The sequence below is a fragment of the Lagopus muta genome, chromosome 22 (genome assembly GCF_023343835.1).
Source record: "Lagopus muta isolate bLagMut1 chromosome 22, bLagMut1 primary, whole genome shotgun sequence".
Taxonomy (NCBI): domain Eukaryota; kingdom Metazoa; phylum Chordata; class Aves; order Galliformes; family Phasianidae; genus Lagopus; species Lagopus muta.
Window position 1 is genome coordinate 4212323 of NC_064454.1, and position 21821 is coordinate 4234143.

General features: G+C 46.9%; 1 protein-coding gene across 1 annotated transcript in view; it reads right to left on the bottom strand.

Annotated features, from left to right (window-relative positions):
- Positions 1-1599: 1599 nt before the first annotated feature.
- Positions 1600-21821, bottom strand: part of CBL (Cbl proto-oncogene) — a 34255-nt gene continuing 14033 nt past the window's right edge. The window contains exons 3-16 of the mRNA XM_048968428.1: positions 19337-19483; positions 17909-18065; positions 16328-16449; positions 15500-15637; positions 14685-14772; positions 14169-14300; positions 13573-13776; positions 12313-12444; positions 10935-11312; positions 9805-9899; positions 9108-9263; positions 8814-8917; positions 8138-8320; positions 1600-6107 (exon numbers count right to left, since the gene is read on the bottom strand). Of these exons, the coding sequence (XP_048824385.1) occupies positions 5827-6107; positions 8138-8320; positions 8814-8917; positions 9108-9263; positions 9805-9899; positions 10935-11312; positions 12313-12444; positions 13573-13776; positions 14169-14300; positions 14685-14772; positions 15500-15637; positions 16328-16449; positions 17909-18065; positions 19337-19483 (2317 nt within the window). The 3' untranslated portion in view covers positions 1600-5826. The remainder of the gene's footprint in view (positions 6108-8137; positions 8321-8813; positions 8918-9107; positions 9264-9804; positions 9900-10934; positions 11313-12312; positions 12445-13572; positions 13777-14168; positions 14301-14684; positions 14773-15499; positions 15638-16327; positions 16450-17908; positions 18066-19336; positions 19484-21821) is intronic.

Here is a 21821-nt window from a genome sequence, read left to right on the forward strand (position 1 = left end):
GTACATTTCCAGAAGTTTTTTGTCTGATATTTGCGAGGTTTTTTTTATATATGTGAAAATAAAGTACCGAGTTCAAAGCTTGGTTGCTGGCTTTGTTCCTGGGGGTGGTGATGCTCTGCTTTGTTCCGTGGGGTTCCCAGTGCTGGGAATGGCTGAGATCCCATTATTTCTGGCCCCTGTAGATACTAATCACTATTACTAATTAATAAGTAACAGTTTTATTAGAGACCAGCAAATTGTAACCTGATTGGCTTCACAGCAGCCCACTGGAACTGTGAGCATCTCCTTGGGCCTGAGTTACACAGTGGGAACCAAACCCCAGTGTCTGTTAGACCAGAATTAACCCACGTGGACAATTCAAGCCACTTATTTCATGTCCAGTTGACCCTCTGTGTCCTCATTTGCCCTCTGTGACCTCATCTGACCTCTGTGACCTCATTTGACCCCAATTAACCTCATTTGACCTTTAGGACCACTTACTTTCCTTGAGTTGACCTCGCTTGACCTCTGTGTCCTCATTTGACCTCTGTGGCCTCATTTGACCTTTAGGATCACTTATTTTCTGTGATTTCACCTCATCTGACCTCACCTGACCTCTGTGACCTAATTTGACCCCAATTAACCTCGTTTGACCTTTAGGCCCACTTATTTTCTGTGATTTGACCTCATTGGACCTCCCATTTTCCTTGAGTTGACCTCACCTGACCTCTGTGACCTCATTTGACCCCAGTTAACCTCGTTTGACCTTTAGGACCACTTATTTTCCATGATTTGACCTTGCTTGACCTCTGTGACCTCACCTGACCTCTGTGTCCTCCTTCAACCCCAATTACCCTCTTTTGCCCCTTTCTGCCCACTTATTTCCTGTGACTTGACCCCACGTGAGCTCATCTGAGCCCTGTGTCTTCACCTGACCCCCAATTAACTGGTCACCTTCATTTGGCCACATGGCAACAGGCCCTTTGCCCATCAGTGCATCACAGTGTAGCAGAGACCAGGCAACTCTTCCCAACCCTGTTGGACCCCCCAGTCCTTCATGCTTCCATCTACGCCCACCACACACAAATCAGGGCAGGCAGTGTTTGAGGAGCATCTCTGCCCACCAGTGGCTCACAGGCCCAGCAGGGTTCATTGGGCACAGCCTCACCAAGTGCATTCATTCGGCCTCAGGAGAGCCCCAGATGTGCTGTACTGTGCATGCATACACATCACCTTCAGTTCTTCTCATCCCTCCATCCAATCTTCTGCATTTCCCAGCTGTGAGGCAGACATAAAAACAAGATGTGCTAACTGTAAGAAGAGATCAATGCCTGCTGTGACAGAGCAGTGGAACCTGTGAGAGGCAGACGGGCTCCACAGAGTGGGGCTGATGCTTCAGCATCTCCCAGACCCCAACCAGCACTGCAGAGCCCTTTTGTACTCCTTTAATAGGAACAAACCTGTTGCAGGGCCTCTCAGACTCACAGCTCCTTATGGATTCTGTAACCTGTTAACTGGGATCAGTATCAGCATTAACTCCCCAGCCCAGGCTTGGGGCCTCTGATCAGGCAGACTCCAGCTGCATGTTCCCCCCTCACAGAACCAACACAACGCAGCCCATCTGCTACAACAAAGGAAATTTTATTTAAAAATAAAACTTTGTTTCGTTTCCTTTTCTTTTTTTTTTTCTTTTTTACTGACACAGGTGAACGAAATCCCAAAGAAGCTCTTAGTGGGCAGCATACGAGAATGGGAACAATTAATAAATAACATTAGTATAACCTCTAAACATTAACAATGCATTTGCAAACAAAATGAGGACTTTAAACCAAGTGAACCTTAAAGCTCAGCTACTCTCTGTAAGAATATTTACCTTCTGTTTTTCCTTATTCTTTACAGATCTGAAAGGATTAAATACTGCTATTATATTTTATATTAATGACACTATTATACTTCTTTTTAAAATATTTTTTTTTGTGTGAAAATCTCAACATTTTTTAACACTGATATCATACAAATGGGTATTTGCCATTCAAGAGAAACAACAACCGTTCCTCCCCCACCGGGAGTTTCAAAGAAAGAAAACAAGCTTTCTAGGAGGAACTTCAAGGATAAGCTTCCTTATTTCCCCTCTGATTTCCAATGTGGCACCTTGAAAGAAGTGCCCAGGGAGTTGCATTTGTAATTGCTCAACTGGAAAACAAAAAGCCAGGTACAGCAAACGACCCTGCCTCAGGATGAGCTGCAGCAACGCAGGGAGCAGCAGGCTGCTCTCCCAGGGCAGGGCTCAGCAAAGGGCGAGCAGCAAAGGCCTTCTGCACAAAGCAGGGCTGCTGGGAGGCTGCGAGCCTAAACCTGCATGTGGTGCAGGGACTTGCAGGGCAGGGCAGTGCAGCAGACACACTCCTGCCAGGATCTGTCTCCCTGCAGAGCCCCGTTCAGCTGTGGTGGCATCCAACTCACCAAGTCTGCAGGGCAGGCGGACGACGCGTGCTGCCTTCCTGCTGCTCCCACACGCTCTGTGCCCCAGCCCTCACTGCACAAAGGGTTTTCTGCTTGCTTTGTGTCCTGCCTTGGCAGGTGGGGGGGAAACAGTATTTGTTATTGTGAGCAGAACTCGTATTTTGTTACAAGCAAAACCAATCTTGTTGCTACAATTCTACCACCTTCACGCTGAGCTCAGCACCAAGTCACTGTTAGTAACAGGTAGAGCAGGAAACCTCCACAGCTGAAATGCTACACAACACAGTGTTGGAAGTGACAACTGCCCTCCTTTTCACACCTTTTAAAGTGATCCCAAAGGCAGCGTGGGGCTCTTTCTTTCCACAGAGGGATACCCAGCCCAGTGACACAGCATTCCCTTAAGAAAGGCACGAGACATTTGGGTTTCTCTTGCTCAAGTAGCGTCACAAAGTGATAGGATAAAGGATCTCAAGGATAAAGAACAAGGAGGTGAAGGGAAAGAAAGAGAAAACAGCATCAGGCTCACCTTTCTGAAAGAAAAACAGTAAGAAAAATACACTGTACAGTGCCTGGGTGGACTTCACAGAGCACAGCCATAGAACACAGGCAGGACTCTGCTGCACGTCAGTGGTGCCAGCTAACGCTTACACATCTAAGGAAGAAAAGCCAAGGCTTAAGTTTCTTAACTCAGTCAGAGACACAAACAGTGCACAGAAAGGACACATGCAGAAAAATTAGTGATACATGCCACAAAGATTGCTCTCTCTAACCTCTAATACCTGGAACAACATCCGCAGGAACGTCCCCTGGCACACAGCCCCAGAGACAGGCCTGCATAAAGCTCTGCTAGGTGTGGGTTGTTCAGCATCACGGCCAGCCTGGAACCAAGGGCTAGGAGGGGATGGGGCATCACTGCTCCAGTGGCACATGCTGTGCAAGACAAGAGTTAAGGCTTTCCAGCAAGGTTGCACTCAGCTCCTTGCAGCCCTGGCAGCAGCTGCTCTGCCTGCGTGCTGCAGCTTCACGCCACACTTGAGCACACTTAGGCTGAGTTTACACAGCAAGGCAGAACTGAAGTGGCTCCAACACCAACACGGAGTGAGTGGCAGCACTGGAGAGGAGAGAAATAAAGAGCAGTGCTCCCTCGCAACATGCTTTTTATGTGGGTCTCCAGGGCAAAGCCAGGAAATAACTCCCAAGCACCAGGGCTGGATGGTCAGGCTCACAACTGCAACGTGCAGATGGGCAGCGAGAGCACGCAGGGCTGCCCAGGTACCTGCTGAGCAGGGCTGGTGCTGGGCTCGCTTCCCAAGAATCTGCTGCAGCCACAAGAACTGCAGGGCATCACTGAGCACAGGGAGAGCAGGGCTGGGTCAGGGCTCTGCTGCCTGCTGCACCTGCGGGCACGGGAGAGGGAAGAGCCCTGCTTCCCCGAGCACAGCACGAACAGACATGGCCCCTCTGCCAGGCCAGACCCTGCTCTTGGCTGCCTGACCTCCCTGCAGCACTGCAGAGCTCGCTGCTGGCTGACAGCAATCTCAGCAGCGTGCTGCATTTGCAATTTCAGCCCCGGCTCCAAAATAGCAACAGCAGTGATGGCATTAAGCGTTGCACTTAAGAGATCTCCTTACAGCTTCAGAGAAATACAGAAAGGAGGGGAGTTAGGAGAGACTGCTCATGCTTTTAAACTGCCTGGACCCCGCATTATCAATTTACAAAGCTGCAGATTTAGAGAAATACCAATACTCCACACAGAACAAACATTTGATGCTTAGTTTCCTATGCTAACATTAGTTAAGTCCCCTCTGCAAACAGCAAGCTGCTTCGCTCAGATCTGCAAGCAGCAACCAGATCCTTCAAAAGCTTCAACTGCATCCAACAGCCACCAGCACTCCAGCAATATTTCACGTTGTAACCCTTTGCCCAGTGACTGCTGCTGCCCTCCCAGTGATGCAAGTAATGCAGGACATGCTGTGCAAGGCGAGCAGCCCCTCGGTGTGCACACAGCACCGTTCATCTGTGACCTGCAGATCCTGCTCCATTTAAATCCCCTCCAGAGGAACTATGCTTCTCACACAGCAGGCATATTATGCACAGAGTTAAGGAGCTGAGTATGCAAGTCAGGTTTTTGCACAGTAACTGCCCGAGTACTGACTTGTAAAGCCCAGTGTGATTGTTTTACAAATGCAGAGGTTTCCCAGATCTGCTTCAACACAAGCTCTGGCAATTCCTTGGAGTAAGGGCAGTGCAAAGAAGAGCCCCTGTGTTGTTCTGATAGCCATGCAGAGAACCGCTGCGTTTACTGTACTGCAAAGCAGGTAAGATACCAACAAATACATCAGCTGCATCTACCAATCCCACAAAACAGCCTGGCACAAAGACAACTGGCTCCCAAGGAAGCTGTCTGAAGGAGACGATGGAATGTGCGTGAAGGCCACTGGTCTGCAACAGCCACCATGCAGTTAAGATAAATAAAACATCATTCCCAGGTGCAACATTCCTAGAGAAAGAGCACCCAGTGGTGCTGCTCGAGCCCAGCAGGGCTGCAATCAAGCTGGAGCACCGAAAGCACAAAAGGCTCAAGGCTACAAAAGGAGCAGCACAGCCAGTTCTCTGCTCTCAGCTCAGCTTCTTCCCACCTCTCCAAAACATGCAGAACTCTCAGCACTTCTTGCTCCCTGGAATCTGGTGCTGCCAGCACAGCTGGCACGAGGACACTTACGACAGAAATCCAACTCCAAGATCCAAAATGCCTGGCAGATGCTGGTCAGGCTATCTCCAAGCAGAAAAGGACAACTCAAATCATAAGCAATAAATGCTACTGTTACAGGTAAGAGGGAAACGCCGTGGCAAACAGGAAGCAATCAGGTGATTTCTTCCAAGGTCTCCTATTAATTCCCAGCAGAAAGTGACCTCTCAACTGCTCTAAAAAGCCTGAGCCAGATACACAGCAGCGAACAGGTCCAAACCTAAGTACCATGAACCACAGGACACACCACACCGACCCGGAGACTTTGTTTCTCAGAGCACTCACTTAGAATTCACAGCACAACACACTCCCCCCAGCCTCCAGGGCATCAGCTCCAGGATCCCTCAGTACGAAACCTTCCTCTACTGACACCCTGGAAATAAATCTGTTCTCCCAAACAAGAGGTAGGGGTAAAGGACTCCAAGACACACACTGTATAAAACACCATTCCGCTCCATTCCGTTTCACTGCTTTGAAATCTGGAACCACAAAAACCTGATAACTGATTCTCTTAAGAGGCAGGGCTGACCTCCACACGAAGTCTCTAAAGGAACCCCCTTCCCCTTTGGTGAGTAGCCGGGCTACGGCTGCCCAGGCAGCTGGTCCACAGAAGCTCTAGGTGTGGAGGTAATGTGCTATGTGGCCACGTGTGCAGGGGAGGAAATGGAAACAAACTCACGGAGAATATTCTTGGCCATTTCAATATTGTTATGTGCAATGACCAGAGCTTTCTGAATGTCCTGATATGAGTAGCCTTGGCTCATGAGGTTCTCAATCTCGCTGGAGAGCTGCAGCGATGCCCCGGTGCTGCTGCTGGCTGCTCCTGGCTGGCAGCTCCCTGCTTTGCGCTCAGAATTGATTCTCCGTGGCAGCGGCTTTGGAGGCCTTTCTGGAACTTGGGAGCCATCTGAAAAACCTGGAAGGGGAAACAAAGGAGTCAGTTTGGGAAAGGGCACGTGATTCTTGCTTGGAACACAGAATGACGTCAGACTGCTAAGTGGCACTTAAACATGGCACTGGTGCTGCTCTCTTCACTCAGCCCATCGACCCACTCAGCGTCACAGATCAGATCAGCTTCCCTCGCTGTACGCAAAGGCAGCCACAGGGATTCATTATTTGGTGGGCACATCAGGCTCATCTATTAAACTAAAACTAAAGAAAAATTTGGCCGGGGGGGGCATGCATCCATGTAAGCAGAGCTCAGGCATCAGGCTTGGTGTGAGACAGAGTGCTGCTGTGATAAAACAGCACAGGGAATCCACAACAGACTGCACCAAACCTACTTTGCAAATGATGAATACTTGACATCACCTTAAGGAACGCTGTATTTACCTTCCTCAAGGTGCTCAGCATGGAGTTCTCTAAGAGCTGAACTTGCACACAGCACACAAACCTGGAAGGCTAAGAACGCTCACACAATCCCTCTTTAGGAGTGGGCAGTTTGCTGGTTAGGGATGAAGCAGCCATTGTGGAGCTTTTCTAAAAGACTTCTACCAAAAGCACTACGACAGAGGAAACAAATTCACTGAGGCTTCCTCACCAACCACAACGCAGGTCATCTCCCTGATCCTCAGAGCACAAGCTTCTTACTCATAAAAAGCTTTTTGTACGTTGGAGAGAAAGAACTACCCTCTCCTCTCCCCCAAACTGTCTTTTGAAATAGCTGTTTCAGCTTGAGCTGGTTCAAATTTCAGACACCACGGGTCCATTTCAAAGGGCGACAACCAGCTCAGCTTTTTTGGTAAATGATTAAGAAACTAAATTGTAGAGCACAAAGCATGAGAACATCCATCTGCCAAAATGTATCCCATAGAAGTCAGGCTTGCTTAGCACCAGGCTTCAGCAGCAGCCAATACCCAACTTTTCAGACAAGGGCAGATGCTTCCCAGAGCACAAACATCAGCGTTTTTCATGCGCAGATCTCCTACCACTACAAAGCAGAACAGCAGCACTATCATTTCAGGGTTGTATAAACAAGGAAGGGTCAATGATTAAGCTCAGTTGTTCATCTGGGAGCAGCATGTGAGCTTCCATTGCACTTCTTCTCCCTGCCAGCCATATCCTACAGACACAGTGACAAAGGCAGGGAGCAGGGAGGAGTGGCAGCAGCTGAACATTTATCTGAACTAATGAACTCTTCTCCGAGCCGAAGAAGAGAAAGCCCCAAAAAAGGGAGCTCGTGAAGCAGGTGAATAGAAAACACACTGGGACAAGCAGCCTTGGGTACGGGAGGCTCAAGGAACAAGAAACTCGTTCCTCTTACTTGGCAGATGGCCAGAGTTCAGACGTGCTGAAGCCCAGAGCACCCAACAGGAAGTTTCAGAGCTTCCTTTTGCGCTGCAGGGCAGTCGTAGGGAAGAAGCCAAGCATTATTCACAAATGCTCTTGGACACACGAGGCTTTGGTTTCCCCTTGGTGAACGTGTCTCACAGCCAGAAGGACAAGATGTCCCCTGCTTTTTCTTTGGGGACAAAAAGCTGACCTTGCTGAGCCACTGCCTGCTCGCTTAAAGACACTGAGAGCATCGAGCAGTACACTTGTGCCATCTGCTGGCAACCACCCCCTTGGAGCCAGGCAGAAGCCAGGCCAGCCATCCAATCTGCTGCCTGAACAGCTAGAAGTAATGCTCTGAAGTTCTGCTTCATGTCCTAGTACGAAATAGATGCCATGTCCTGTAGGACTGAGTGGTTTCAGGATATCCCTCAAGCCGAGAAAAGGTTTTGCTAACTGAGATTTAATCATGATTAGCTAGCTCAGTGATTTAAATGAGTCAGGAAGAGCATTTCGAGTCGTAAACCAAACTGAACCATCAAGGTCCAGTGTAATTCTGCTTCGTAACGCTGATTTTACAGCCTGCACACAAAGCCTTGAGTCAGTGACAGACATTTCAAGCACACCAAGCCACCAGTACCCACAAGAACATCCAGAATACAGCTGTTCTCTAACCTGTCACTGGGTCATTTTCCAAAGACATTCGGCTGAAGGCAGGTGTGGCATTGGAGATATCAGACAGTGTGCGACGAGCAATGGCAACTGGCAGTGGTGGCTTGGGGATATCGTAGCCATCCTCTTCATTTTCTGACTCCTCAGGGCCGTTGCTGGCAGTGGCTGCTGCCAGATCCCCTTCATCTGGAACAAGAGAGGCAGTCTGAGCTCTGGGGCCAAGCAGAGCCTCTGGCTCTCAAGGCAGACTCTGTTCCCGTGTCCACAAACACTGACAGGACACAGAACTCAGGCTCTGCTGCCAAGATCCCATATTCAATGGGAGCTCTTTCCAGAAGGTAATACACGATGAAAAATGTTTACCATACATGTGGGCTGTCAACTGCTGCAGCTGCCTACAGCAACTGAGCCCAGAAAACAAAGTCTTCAAAACAGCAATTCTGTTTAACAACTGCTGGATGTTTTTACAGTACATTCCAGCTATGCTTCTCACTAACATCTCCACACACAATTTGCAGTGCACAGATACAAATGCTTCCAACATCACGGCTATTTTAACAGCTAAAGCACGTAACATTTAGCACAAAGAGCTAAATGCTCTTCCAGCTGGTACTGGGGTCAACTCATTGCATCCCAGCAGTTTGGTTTTGATGGGGTTTTTCTTAGCACACCCACTCACCAGAAGTGTTGATGGTCTCAAAAGCAGAGGGCACTGCTTGGGAATGGATGTTGTACATTGCTTCATACATACAGCCATCCGCCTGCCGGTCGCACTCCAGAACTCTGGGGGAGAGAAAACACATTCTGCAAAAGAGCAGCAGCCACATTTCATTTCCAGTTCGCTGTGCTACTCTCGATCTGGTGAATGTCACCAGGGAAAGTCAGCTAACGGAGAAGGCAAAACCTCCACCCTGCTAAACAAACACCCCAGAGCAGCGAGGAGGAAGGACAGCACGTGCAAAAAGAATCTCACCGCAAACTCTGAGTCATTTCCAAAGGCATTTTGATCTCTGGTTTTTGTACAGCAGGACCCGGAGGCACCACCGGCAGAGAGGAGGGTGACATGTATTCAGTGTCTTCATCGCTCTCAGACTGTTCCCCAGGAGGCAGTTTTGGTACAGGCAGTGGTCTGGAGGCAGAATAAACAAGATATCAACACCAGAAAAAAAACCAAACCAACATTTACACTAAACCCAATTAATATCAACGCGCCCTTTCAAAGCCAGAGCTGAAGGAACAAGCAGCCACGTTACATTAACACTGTCTAGAGAAATAATCTGGCTTTTGGTAATTCTCAGCAGCCCAGCTGCAAAGTCACTCTGACACAAGGTCATTAAGCAAAAAGCAGCTGACAGCACATCGTACATCACCTGCTTTGCAATGTGCATTTAAAAAGGCCAACTCAGAAGGGAATTTATGAGAGAGCTAGTGGCAACCGTAGCCTGTTTCCTACTGCCACAGCCAAAGGCAACCACTCAGCCACAAACCTCTGGATGCTGATTTCATCTCCTTTCTCTAGGTTGTGTGTTTTGAATAGTCCATCTTCGCAGACTGAAACTAAGGCTGGATAGAGCTGTGTCAGACTCTGCCTCTGCCACCAGCATGCAGAGAGACCTACAATCACCTTTCTGTAATCTATGAAGAACGTGGTTTGCAAGAAGACAGCATACCTGGCAGCTAAGGAGTAGATAGCATTGGCAGACGAGGAGGGTTTAATCTTGGGATGCTCACATTCTGAGGTTGCCGGTGGACCCGTGTTCAAGCTCTGAAAGAAGAAATGCCAACCCAGGGATTAGAAACACCAGGTCTACCAATGCAGCTGCAAAGCTGTCAGCCAGCCACCCAACATGCCCTCCTGGGGAATGAAACACCCCCATTTACCCAAAAGCATTTACTGACACTTCAGAAATTCAGCAGTTCTGTGTTAGTTTTCCCTTCCTGAGAAGCACAAGCAGAGTTTTTCTCCTCTAGCCAACTGCCTGTTTACACAAGAACCAAAGGAACTCTTATCTTTGAGACTCCAATGACTCTGTCAAACTCAAATTGGCCCAAAGGCCAAAATGTTAATAAGGGAAAAGAGGAAAAGGATGTAGAGAAGCATATACACACAGAGACAGAATCACAGATCACAGAATCACCAAGGTTGGAAAAGACCTCCATGATCATCGAGTCCAATCGAGTGCAACAGAGTGACAGCTGCACTGGTGTCAGCTTCTTAGCCAACATGGCTAAAAATGTATTTGTTTCAGTTCCTATTTTTCAAGAAAGCTGGAGATTTTTAAAGGAAAAAGTAGGCAAATGGAATCAAAGGAAGCCAAACTGCTTCAGGTTTTTCTTAGAGTGCAGTACGTTGGACCACCAAGTTCTAGATCATGACATTATTAATAGCAGCAGACCAAATTTAACTCCGATTTTAGTTTGTTAATCATTGCTACTGTGTGCAGGTTTTACAGGACTGAAGTCTGACATGTGTGAACTGTACTTTTTCAGCAGACCAGCTCCTATAGGAAAACAGCCTCTGGTTTTCAAAATCCAAAGGTGAACAGGAATCGTGAAATTGTGGCTCACAACTGCTCAAAGGTGACTGCAGGACACACTGACACTTCAGCCCTGCTCCCAAGAGGCAGGAAAGCACATCCCTAAGAAGTCCTCTGGTTGTTCTCTCTTGCCTGGCAATCACCAGCTCCCTTCTGCCTCTCCCTTGGCACAAGAACGCCCTGTTCTGATGCAGATGAGAAAAGGGCACCTTGGCTGACTCAGTTCCCCACAATCTGCCTTCACCTCCACTAGATCCACTCACCACTGGGTTGTCCAGGCTGAGCGTGCTCCCAAGCCGATGGCTTTCAGGCCTGGAATCCATTTGAGAGGGCAAGGAGAAAGGAAGCGAGTGCCTGTTTGACAGTTCTCTCCCAGGCCAATGGTCAGCGGGGCTGTGAGCCACAGATGGGGCTTTTGGAATGGGCCGGGAGGGCCAAGGATCCCCCTGACGGTTGGAGGGCACAGGGGGTGGTTTGTCCCTTGCAGGGCAGTCTGCTGGGGTGCAGGGCAGGGGCCTCCTCTGCGGCCGAGCGTCGGTGCCGATGGAATGCGGTCTGTCTGGAGGTGGTGGTGGAGGGAGATCTCGGAGCGTGGGTGGGATGGGCAGAGGCTTGTCTTTGTGAAGGGTACCAGGAACAGCCTGGAAGGCAGAGGAATGTAAAAACATCGCTGAGCAAAGGTAGTTCTGATACGAGACAGAAAAAGGTGGGCAGAAGGTTTGGGTTTGTTTCTTTTCTACGAGAGGTTATCTCAACGGATAAGGAATAATGCCAAGTGAACCCTCCAGAAACACTTCTCTGCAAGCTTGAGAACACAGTACAACTACATGCAGCTACAACAGCTTGGCACTGAACACACCAGTCATCTTTCTTGCAGGAAAAAACACTCTCAAGGCAGCCCTGGATTGGATTCCAAACAAAGGACACCCATCATTTCAAAAAAGCTTCAGCTGCAGCTTATTTACAGTTGCCATTCATCAGTCAGCAAGTCACATAAATGCTTATTTTTTTCTGTCTGGACTTTCAACTTGATCACCCAAACCAGCTCAAGAGCTGCTGCTGTATCTCAGCAGCCAACGAATGAATACCACCAAGATCACAGTGCTGCCTTCTGCTCATCTATCATAGAACAGCTGATCTCTCCCAGTCACACACATTTCATTCCATTCTTACTTCTCTATCAGTGGAAAAGTTTGGAAGAGAAGAAAAACTGGGACAGGCTTGTGACACCTTTCCACATCTAGCCACTAGCTAGGGCAAGATACAACTGCAGCTTCCAGGGCCACAGGCAGCAGTGATTAGAGGCTGAAAATCAGTAAAGGCAATAATCATCACTTGGTCGTTCACCCAAAGTGATCGAGCACTTCAGGTTAGGATAATCTTCCTTCTATCAACTGTTTGGATGAGTGAGATAGGAAATAGAAATTCTCCAGCAATGAACTCCAGAAGGAAGCATTCACCTTCAGCACAGATTAAGCTCTTGTGGGGAACTAGGAGGAAAGTGGCCTGACAGAAAGAATACAAAGCCTGGTGTGAAAGCACTTAGGGACGGCACAGAGAACACACAGCATTCAGCAAAATGCTTTCCTTCCCATCTGCCCTACCAAAATTACACCTGAAAGGGCAAGAAGTGTGCTTTACCTTTGAAGAAGTGCTGGGGCTGGAAGCCCCAGGTGGATTGGACACTCGCTGCTGCAGAAGATCCAGTCGTGGTGGCACAGGAGGAAGGGTGGCCTGTGGGGCTACTGAGAACGGGGAAGGAGGACGCTCGACCTGGAAGAGAAGACTGGGAAAATCAACAACAAAATCCAGCAGAACTGTTTTCTAGAGAGGCTTTCAAGCTCTGTGACTTTTATTGGCTTTGGTAATAGATGACTATAATAACAGCAACCATACAATAGCAAATTAAGGTAATTTCACAGCACAACAGCATTTGACTTGCAGCAAACAACCACAAATGCATGCTTAGCAGGGGCACAATAAAACACAAGCTGTTTTGCTGGAGTGCCAAACCCTCCTTGCTGAGCCCTGAGCAGCAGCAAGCTTGCTTCCTTTTCAACACAAGAGGGCACATCTGCTGCAGAACCTCCTTATCACTGCAGGCACTGCTGTGCAAGCTGCCTCAACTACAGCGTCGTGGCTGTTGCAGCAATCATTACTGTGCACCAAAACGTCCATTTTTGTCCCTGCAAAGCTGTTTTTTTTTTACCTAACAGAACAGTGCCTCTTCTCCTCTTTTTAGAAAATGTTTATTTTGTGAGAAAGGTTAGTGCTTGGTAACTGCAAATCTTTATACATGTTTGAACTCACTAATGCTAACAAATGTGGAATACTAGCCTGCTGCAAACCGCAACAGGATGTCACATCAAGGAAACTCTGCTTTGCTTCCCCAACCTATGTATACAAAAACAATCTCCAGGAATACAGTTTACAGAATTTCACAGGGTAGAGGCTGAAGAGAAATGTGACCATAGGTTAGCATTGTAGAGCAGGAAAAGCAGCTTGTTTTAATGGGTCCGACTATGGAAAATTAGCCAAATTCAAAACCACCTTCCAATGGAGCAAAACAATGCTTCAAAACTGTAGACGTGCAGGAGCAGCAATATGCACTGAGAAAAGAATGTTCAGAGACCCATGAAGTATCCCTGCCCTGCACACAGATCCTGGAATGAAGGTGCACTAATGGCAGGGAGCTATCAGACCTTTATTATACGGTTTTATCAGACACCATATAAAAAGATGACAGTCAAATTGTCTTCCTCAGCAAAACAGCCTGCCCTCTACCCTGTTAGTCATCATGACCTTGGGAAGACTGTGACTGGTTGGCTGCAGTGATCACTGAACAAAACAGACAAACTTTTGCTGGTATGAGCGAACCAACGCACACCGAGGCGACCTTACTTTGGTACCAGCGAGTTCTTTCATCATGAAGAGGGAATCATCAGCTCTGTCATCGTCATCATCATCGTAGTTGGGTGAGGGAGTCCCTTCTGCACCTTGCCGTGACAATCCTCCTCCTCCTCTGGGGTCGAACGGGTCTACAACAATTGGCTCCGTGCCTTTGATTTCACAGCGGCAAAAAGGACAACCCTGGCCCTCTGATTCCTTCAGGGCAGAGGAGAGATCTGTTACAACCACCATTAAGATGCAGAGATTAAATACACGGTTAATATACAGGCAGGTTGAAACCTGCTTTTTGGCAGGTACAGAGAGGATGAGAGAAAAGCAAACTGTGCTAGGAATATGGAGGATTTTCTCTCTGGAGTAGAAAAACAACTTTTTAGCAAGTCCTTGCACTTCTTGGCCATATACTGAGATAGAGCATCTGAGCAGCTCCTCCCTGGGCAAGAGAAGCTAGCACTGACATTTCTGAACTACGAGCTCATGTCCCCTCATCTCCATACCTGAAGGAAACAGAACAGGAGGACAGGAAGCAGCGTTTCTGTAGGAAAGCAATTAGTCTCACCCAGGGAGACAAACAAGAGGCAACGCCTCACCTGCCATGCAGTGAGACAGGATGTGCACATCAGATGGCCACATGGTTCAATCTTCACATCCTTGTCGTTTTCAGCACATATTTTACACAGCTGGAACGTGGAGCCCATCTCACAGTACAGTTCGTATTGTTCCTTGGAGAAAACATGGACAGATGTGGATACTGTAAAACAAGCTGCAGGATTTATCTCAGCTACAAGAAATCCAAGACAAAATGGGCACAATAGAAACAGAAGAAAGTGGACTTCAGGTTTTCCCAGATTTTCATTCAGGTGTCCCAAGACTGGGAATGGAGGGTTTGAGGGTGCAGACATGGTGGATAACACCAAAGAATCCATCTGTTGCAGAACATTCTAAATAAGTAATTTAAAGTCTGTGAGCAGAAAGCTTTGCAATCTCTCTGCCCAGCCCTACCTTTCATTGACTTCTGCAACTCCTTCAAGATACAATAGAGCAGCCTTAAGAACAAGCCTTTAGGATACTGAGCGTGACAGGACAGGACAGAAGACTTTGCTCACCTGTGTGACTTTAATGTGGTCCTGAGGTGTGGGCTCACACAAGCCAGTCAAGTCAGGGTTCTGATTCCGGCCATCAGGAAATAAATAACTGCAAACAGTTGAGGAAAAACAATATCTCACTCTGTATGTACATACATGCACACATGCACATGGACATAAGGTTTCTTTTCAGGGAGGGAGAGGAAAGGAAGAATGAGGGTGAGAACAAAGGGGTGGGAATTCAAGGTACTCTTAATTCAAAAGAAGTTTTGCAAGAATTTCCTTATCAGACAGAAAACAAACATGCCATTCTTTACTGCAGAAAGAAGCTTGTTTTCCTCCCTGGGAGCAATTATACTCTTCTTAAATCATTCCACAGTGAAATTGTAATTATCCAGAGTGAGAAAACCGAGGTCATAGTATCACTTAAGCACAAGTTAGGGAGCCAATTACAAAAGAGTCTGTGATGAGGAAAACACTGACACACACTTATTGTCTGCTCTTGCAAAGGACAATACAGCTCCCAGTACGAATGATAGCTGTCTGAGTATTCTCAAGTGCCAAAGCATACAAATTGTTCCACTGACATCAATTCACTTGCTGGAAGTGTTTTCCTGAATCAAGGTCTAAATAAAAAGGAAGAGCTGAGAGATGTTCAGCAGGGGCTGAGTGATGTCAACAGCGATTGCTTGACCTCTGCAACACGCCGTGTCTCCCAAGAAGAGATGATGTGTGACGAGCCCTGCAGGTGCACTTCACCATTCAGCTGACTTTGTGGCAGCAGGATGAAGGAGTGCAACACAAATTCACAGTAAGGAACAGCAGAAGTTACTTACAAGCCTTCCCTGAAGCCATCAATCAATGCTTGAAAAAGAGGTTTGTTGTGAGGGATGGTCTGAAGAATGTTCCCATCTGCAGTGACATATCCAATGGCCCACTGACCAAGTCGGGTGCAACTCAATCGAAAAATGTAACTGAAAACACAAAGGAAAAGGAACTGCAGTTTGGACTGGAACAGGCAGAAAGCATGAGATGCCAAGTTGGCCTTTGCCTATCTCAAGACAGCAAATAAAAGCTAGTAGGAATGACCGGATGATTTATACCAGCTTTCCTCACTTTACCCCCAGGCAGATCAAAGGAGAACTTTGCAATCTGATACGAGGTGAGAAAAGCATCCAAGCAATGGCCTCCATGTGAAATTAAACACAGGATCCACAGCAAGAAACTTTGGCATCTTCATAATCATTTGCTTCAAATTAATTTCGGGAAAGAATAAAAAACCATCAGACTACACAAGGTTTCCATTTTTAAAACCTGCACAGAACTAAAAGCATACTAACAACCTCCAGAAGGCAGCACTTGACCCTTCCTCTGCATAAAGAGAAATCTGTCAGCTCTGTTGCACGGGGCCACATTCGACCCAGGACACTGGGCAGCCCAAATTTACTCATTCTACAGATCTCTGTGTCATGCTCATGCCTGAGTGAGCTGCTATGAAACTCGTGCAGGTAAGCCACGACACAGAGGAGAATTGCTGAACCCAGGCCAAGCTAGAGCTTTGTATAATTAACAGAGGAGGACAAAGACAAAACCAAACCCATCTCCTCAGCCAGTGCTGTAATCAGCAGTGTTAGAAGTAGCTACCAGAAAGGCCAAGCACCAACCTGCCAGGTTTGTGAATGAATTTCTGAAGCCGGGCTTTCACCTCATCATACGTTAGGAATGCCATATAACCAGGATGAGTCACTGCTAGGCTATTCCAGTTCCTGAGCAAAGAGGACCATGGCTAGAGAAACAACAAAGAAATATATTAACCTAAAAGGCATCAAGACATACAATACTCCTTAATCAAAGGGCTCAGAGCTTCACTTAGAACAGTAGGCCTCCTATCCCGCCATCAATCCCACAGATGACCAAAAGCCTACGCCCTCATGCAGCACCTCAGCGTTGGATTTTCTCTGGTCAGCAATAAAGATATTAGCTCAGAAGGACCTTCATCAAAACTCCTTTAAAAACGAGGGAGAGGTCAGTGACATCACAAAAAGCTCGACAAGGACTGCTTCTCATTCCTGACAGGGACAGAGATGGGAACTTGGGAAGATTACACAGAAACCACGGCCAGCCTGATCCCATCCCTGACTTCCTCATGGCCTCAGGAACGTGACCTCCCTCCTCTGTCATGGTTTCACTGTGTGTAAGAAGCTTGTGACTCGAGCCACCTAACCTCACTCGGGTGCAGCATGCACTTCTGCCCAGTCCAAGACCTGAATCAATGAACCAGCACACACACGTTAGGTTTCCCCCAAAAAGTGATGCGTGACGACAGGTTGAAAACTTTCCGTTCTGAAAAGTGCTGGGACATCTAAATCTCATCCCATTTTCCCAAACTTCTCAACTTACCCAAAAGGACACCTCTCCTCTGTATATACTATATATGAGATACTCTGTATCTCTTGGTACAATACTCTTTTATGTACCATAGCTGGAAAAAGTGCAGAACGAAATCAGATACACTGCAACACCAAACATGGGGATTTTTCATCTAGACGTTTCTTAATTACAACCCACTCTATCACATGGGAAAAAGCAAGGCAGAGCCAAAGAAGTAAGTGTTTGTTCCTGTAAATACCCATTTGCACCATCAAAAGCTGTATTTCAGAGCTCAGAACTATTAAAGACCATGGGCTAGAATTTTACTTGCTATTAATATCCCTTCAGCAACACAAATACTTCTTGCACACAGAGCACAGAACACGACTGCAACATCCTGGCTGTGTCAGTTCAAAAGCTAGGAAACCTAAATCTCCATGCTATGATCCATCCTGAACATCCCCCTACGGAAAATAAATCTGACAAGAACGAAATGGATATGAGGAAAGATGGACCGATAAAACTCAGCTTCACATTTCCTGAAGCTGTGTCAGAACTTTGGTCTAAAAATGACTTCTGAAAGGGGAAAAACTGATTCATGGGAGGATACAAAATGTGCCTTACATTTGGTTAGAATCTAAATTTAGAAAACTTTTTCTTCTCCAACCAAAAATATCAAATGCTCCTATGTGATTTAACTACCAAGTGTTTTAAGAACTGCTCAGGGGATGAGGGGCAAGAAGACAAAATCCTTTGCAATATAAATACCACTTCAGCGTGCAAAATACAGTTTATCTTTGGAGGAGTCTAAGCTGAAGTGCTAAGACAGATTTCAAGTGATTTACACTCCTGTAAATCAAGTGATTTACACTCACCTGAAAGAGCCGTGTGAAGATATCAAACTCAAACACCGAAATGTAGTCATTGCACGTCAAGTCAATCGTTGACTTCAGGGCCATGGCTTCCAGCCCCGAACTGATGGGATGCACCTCGTGCAGGGCTTGGCGGAAGCTCTTCCAAGGAACAATGGTCCTGGGGGAAAGCAAGCCATGTGAGACTGGATGTGTCCACAGAGCACAGCCGTGTGCCTACCGCCTCATACATCTTACCTGTGGAGTGTATGGGTCATCATAATGGAAGAGGGAAAACCAAAAGTGGCCACAAGAGATTGAATCGTGTTGTGTGAGCAAAAGATTCCTTGGTACTGAAGGAAATCAACAGCCAAGCAGGCTTTAGCCAATTTTCCCTGCAAATACATCTGAAGTCCATCTCTGCTTTCTCTGTTCTCTTTTTCTGCTGCCCTGTCATGTCAGCTGCACATATTACAACCATTTAGTAAGAGTTCAACAGCTTTCTAGCTAGCAGAGAAGGAGTTAACAGTAAGTAGAGGTGCAGACAGTTAGAAAAAAAAACACACAAAAAAAGCTGCAAGCAATTCTCCAAACAGGCATTAACAGGAGAAGGAAGATAATCAGCAACCCAAACACAGGCTCCTCTTTAAAGGAATATATTCCTTCCTTTAAAATATCAAGTGGAATAGAAACATGAAAAGAATGTGTCTAGCCTCAGACAACTGAATACGTGAGTAAATACACTACAGCTTTCTGTTCTGACAGCTACTAATTAAACTCTTTATGTGAAGCACCTTACTTAAAAGCCGTGCCTAATTCCATTAACTTTAATCCCTACACACTGCTGCGGAGGCCTCTGAGGTTCATTTACACAGAGTTTCATTAGACACCAAAATTAAAGCTGACATTTCAACTGTTTGCACCTAAATACACGTCGTGCTCAACCTTCTCCTTCATTCTGTCTTATCAAAGCCATCGTGGAAACGGACAAAAGTTAAGAGAATGCAGAAGAAGGGTGTCTTAAGTGATTGGAAAGACTAATTGGAGGGAAGATGAAAGAGTGTAATATGATGGCTCAGCTTGAGGACAGACAAGACTGGGGGCACAGCAGCTTTGGAAGAAGAAAGGTGATTCTGCATTGTTTGTGGAGCTCACTCAGAAGTGAAGGAATTAAATTAAGGAGAGGAAAATTTAAGCTGAATAATCCAGAGAAACCTTGTGACAGTGCAACAGTCTGCTGGGGAAAGGGGGAAGGACCATCACTTAACACATCTAAAAAAGGACAGGACCAAGAACTGGAAAATATATTGTAAGAACAACTCTGTCCCCCATCAGGACAGCGTACCAAAGGACCTAACAGGTCTCTCCCATCACTCATTCCACTGATGAAGCTTAAATTCTGTGCACACTGTGTGATCACACCTCTGATGTTAAGCACAGCCAGAAACTTACTTCTCCCCAAAGGCTTTTCTCCAAAATTCTGCAGCATCAGCTTTGGTGATCCGGAAAGTGTCTCCTTGGAAAAGGCCACTTGGGAAAATACCTTTGAGCTCTGCCAGCATGTGGCTGAATATCAGGGATAACTTCGTCAGGTTGCGCCTAGAAAGGATCACAGAAATGAAAGTTTCTTTTAGGAAAGAAAGATGTGGTTTTGCATGATTAATGCCTGTAAGAAACAAGGCTTTTTAAAATTATTATTATTTTTTAATATTAAAACATAAAGAAGAGGGAAACAAATGCATAGAACCAGTGTGTTGGAGACTGATGCTCCTCTTCTCCCTCCCTGGTAACACCCTCTAGAAGCTAGGAAAATGGAGATGCAGAAAAAAGAGCTGGGTATTTCTAGGCCAGAGGCCTTTTTTATGCCCCACATCACATGCTGGGAGAAGGAAGAAGGAACCAGTATCACGTGGGGAAGGACAGCTTCTCCTCTGGTCACATCCAACACACTGGGTCTGGTCAGGAGACCTCACTGACCGCCACAGGCACAGGCTGGTTGGACACCAAGCTGACACAACAGTCTGCAGGCTGCAAAGCTCAGCTGCTTCTTTGGCAGCAGCTTTCACCCTTACGTTTTCATGTGTACATTGTGCCTCAGCACTGCTTACACCACAAGGGATTCTGGTTTCTGCTATTTTATCCATGCCCAATTCCACCAGGTGCTGAAAACCGACTGAAGTAAAACCACCCAGAAGCTCTTCAGGAGGCTGCTCAGCTCAGCAGCCCTCCCCTGGATGCATTACCCATCCAAAATGTGAGTATTCTAAAGCAAACATTTGATTTGATCCTACCAACACTGAGCTAAAAGCTGTCTTTGTTGCTCACCTTCATCAGCTTCCAGGAGAGGTGATGTGGGAAGCCCCCCCAGCCCATTGCTGTCCCAATTCCCAGTCACACTGCTTCCTCTGTTTCACACCTTCAAGTGCTAAAGCCATTCCCCACCCCCTGCTTTAGGAAAGCTTACGTATCACTAAAAGACAACACAGGATCCAGTGTGTAAGAGAAAGCAACTCAGTGAACTGCACCCAAACAGCCAGGTAAGAGATCCCCACGTGATCAGAATCACGCCTGTAGATATCAGTGTAAACTCATTTCAAACAGTGCCTCCCTCTTTCCAGGAGCAGACGAGTGCCTCTGCATTACCAAAGGCAGGGCTCAGATGAGGGGGCACATCCCTCATCCTACAGGGGAGATGATTTAATGGTGAGCTCACCCCTTTGGAAGCACACAGGTTGTGCTCCTTCTATCCTTCCGCTGTGTTTGATTAGCAAACATTCAAACAATTGCAACCAGAAGGTTCCAGCTGCACAGCCTGCTCCTGCAGCCCCCTCCCAAAACTTCACTTTTTCACAAAACAAGATAAGACCACAGTTTATGGCAGAGCACAGAGAAAAAGCAAAGACCACGCTATTGTGAGCCATTTATTCCCAACTCAGCAACAAAGGAGAAGTGGAAACTTGCATCCACTCCACTTAAGAAAACAGAGGTGTGAGCTGACGTGGAAGCAGCCTGTAGAAAATGCTGAAGGGTTTCCTGAATGGGTTATGGAGCAATGTCTGCATGCATCCTCAGCAGGTCAAGCAGCATCAACGCATGGCTGTGAGATCCCAGGTCCCACAGCAGCAGCAGCCTGAAGGCTGGTCCTCCAGCACTCCAACGTGTGAAAAAGGGCTGATCTGTGCAAAGTTCCCAATCCTGCCGGGAGTGAGCACCTACAGCACTCAGCAGCAGGAAGGAGCATCATTTCAGGTGTTTACTCCCACACGCTGTGGTATGATGGGGTGAGAAACAAGCTACAGGAACAAGGGCACGGTCTGACAAAAAGCAAGTGGGTGCACTGCAAGGAGACAAATTGCATTGCTGTGTGTGCTCACTCAGTCCTGGGAGAGCTCTCTCCTCTCGTTGTGCTTCAGGAAGTGCCTGCACTGAGCTGAGCCCAGCAGGCAGACAGAAGAACAACTTCCTTCAGCAGCCTTCGGTGTGGATAAACAAATGATGACTTTCCAGCACACACACACACAGAGGGACACGGGGTTTGCAGAAAGGCCTGAACACTTTCAGGTCTTAGGTTGAAGTTGCCATCATTTTGTACAAATATTGAGTCATATCTTCTGCAAACAAAAACAGGAAAAGCACAGGCCATAAACAAAGAAGAGCAGATTACAGAAGGCTCTAGGTTAGAAACCAGCTTGCATACAGCAACCAGTTACCAATCCTGTGCTAAATCACATTCCCTGTAAAAACCTGCTTTATTTGAACAAGCCAAGTTATACGTTTGTAAATGAACACAGACCAAGTGAATGCTTGCAGCTACAGCGAGGCTTACAGCCTGTTATCTTGTTTTCATTGGCATTTCAGTGCTTGGTGATTGTGATGGTATTTTATTTTAGTAACATCAGCAACTGTCCTTATCTCTGTAGCTGAACAGAAACAAGCG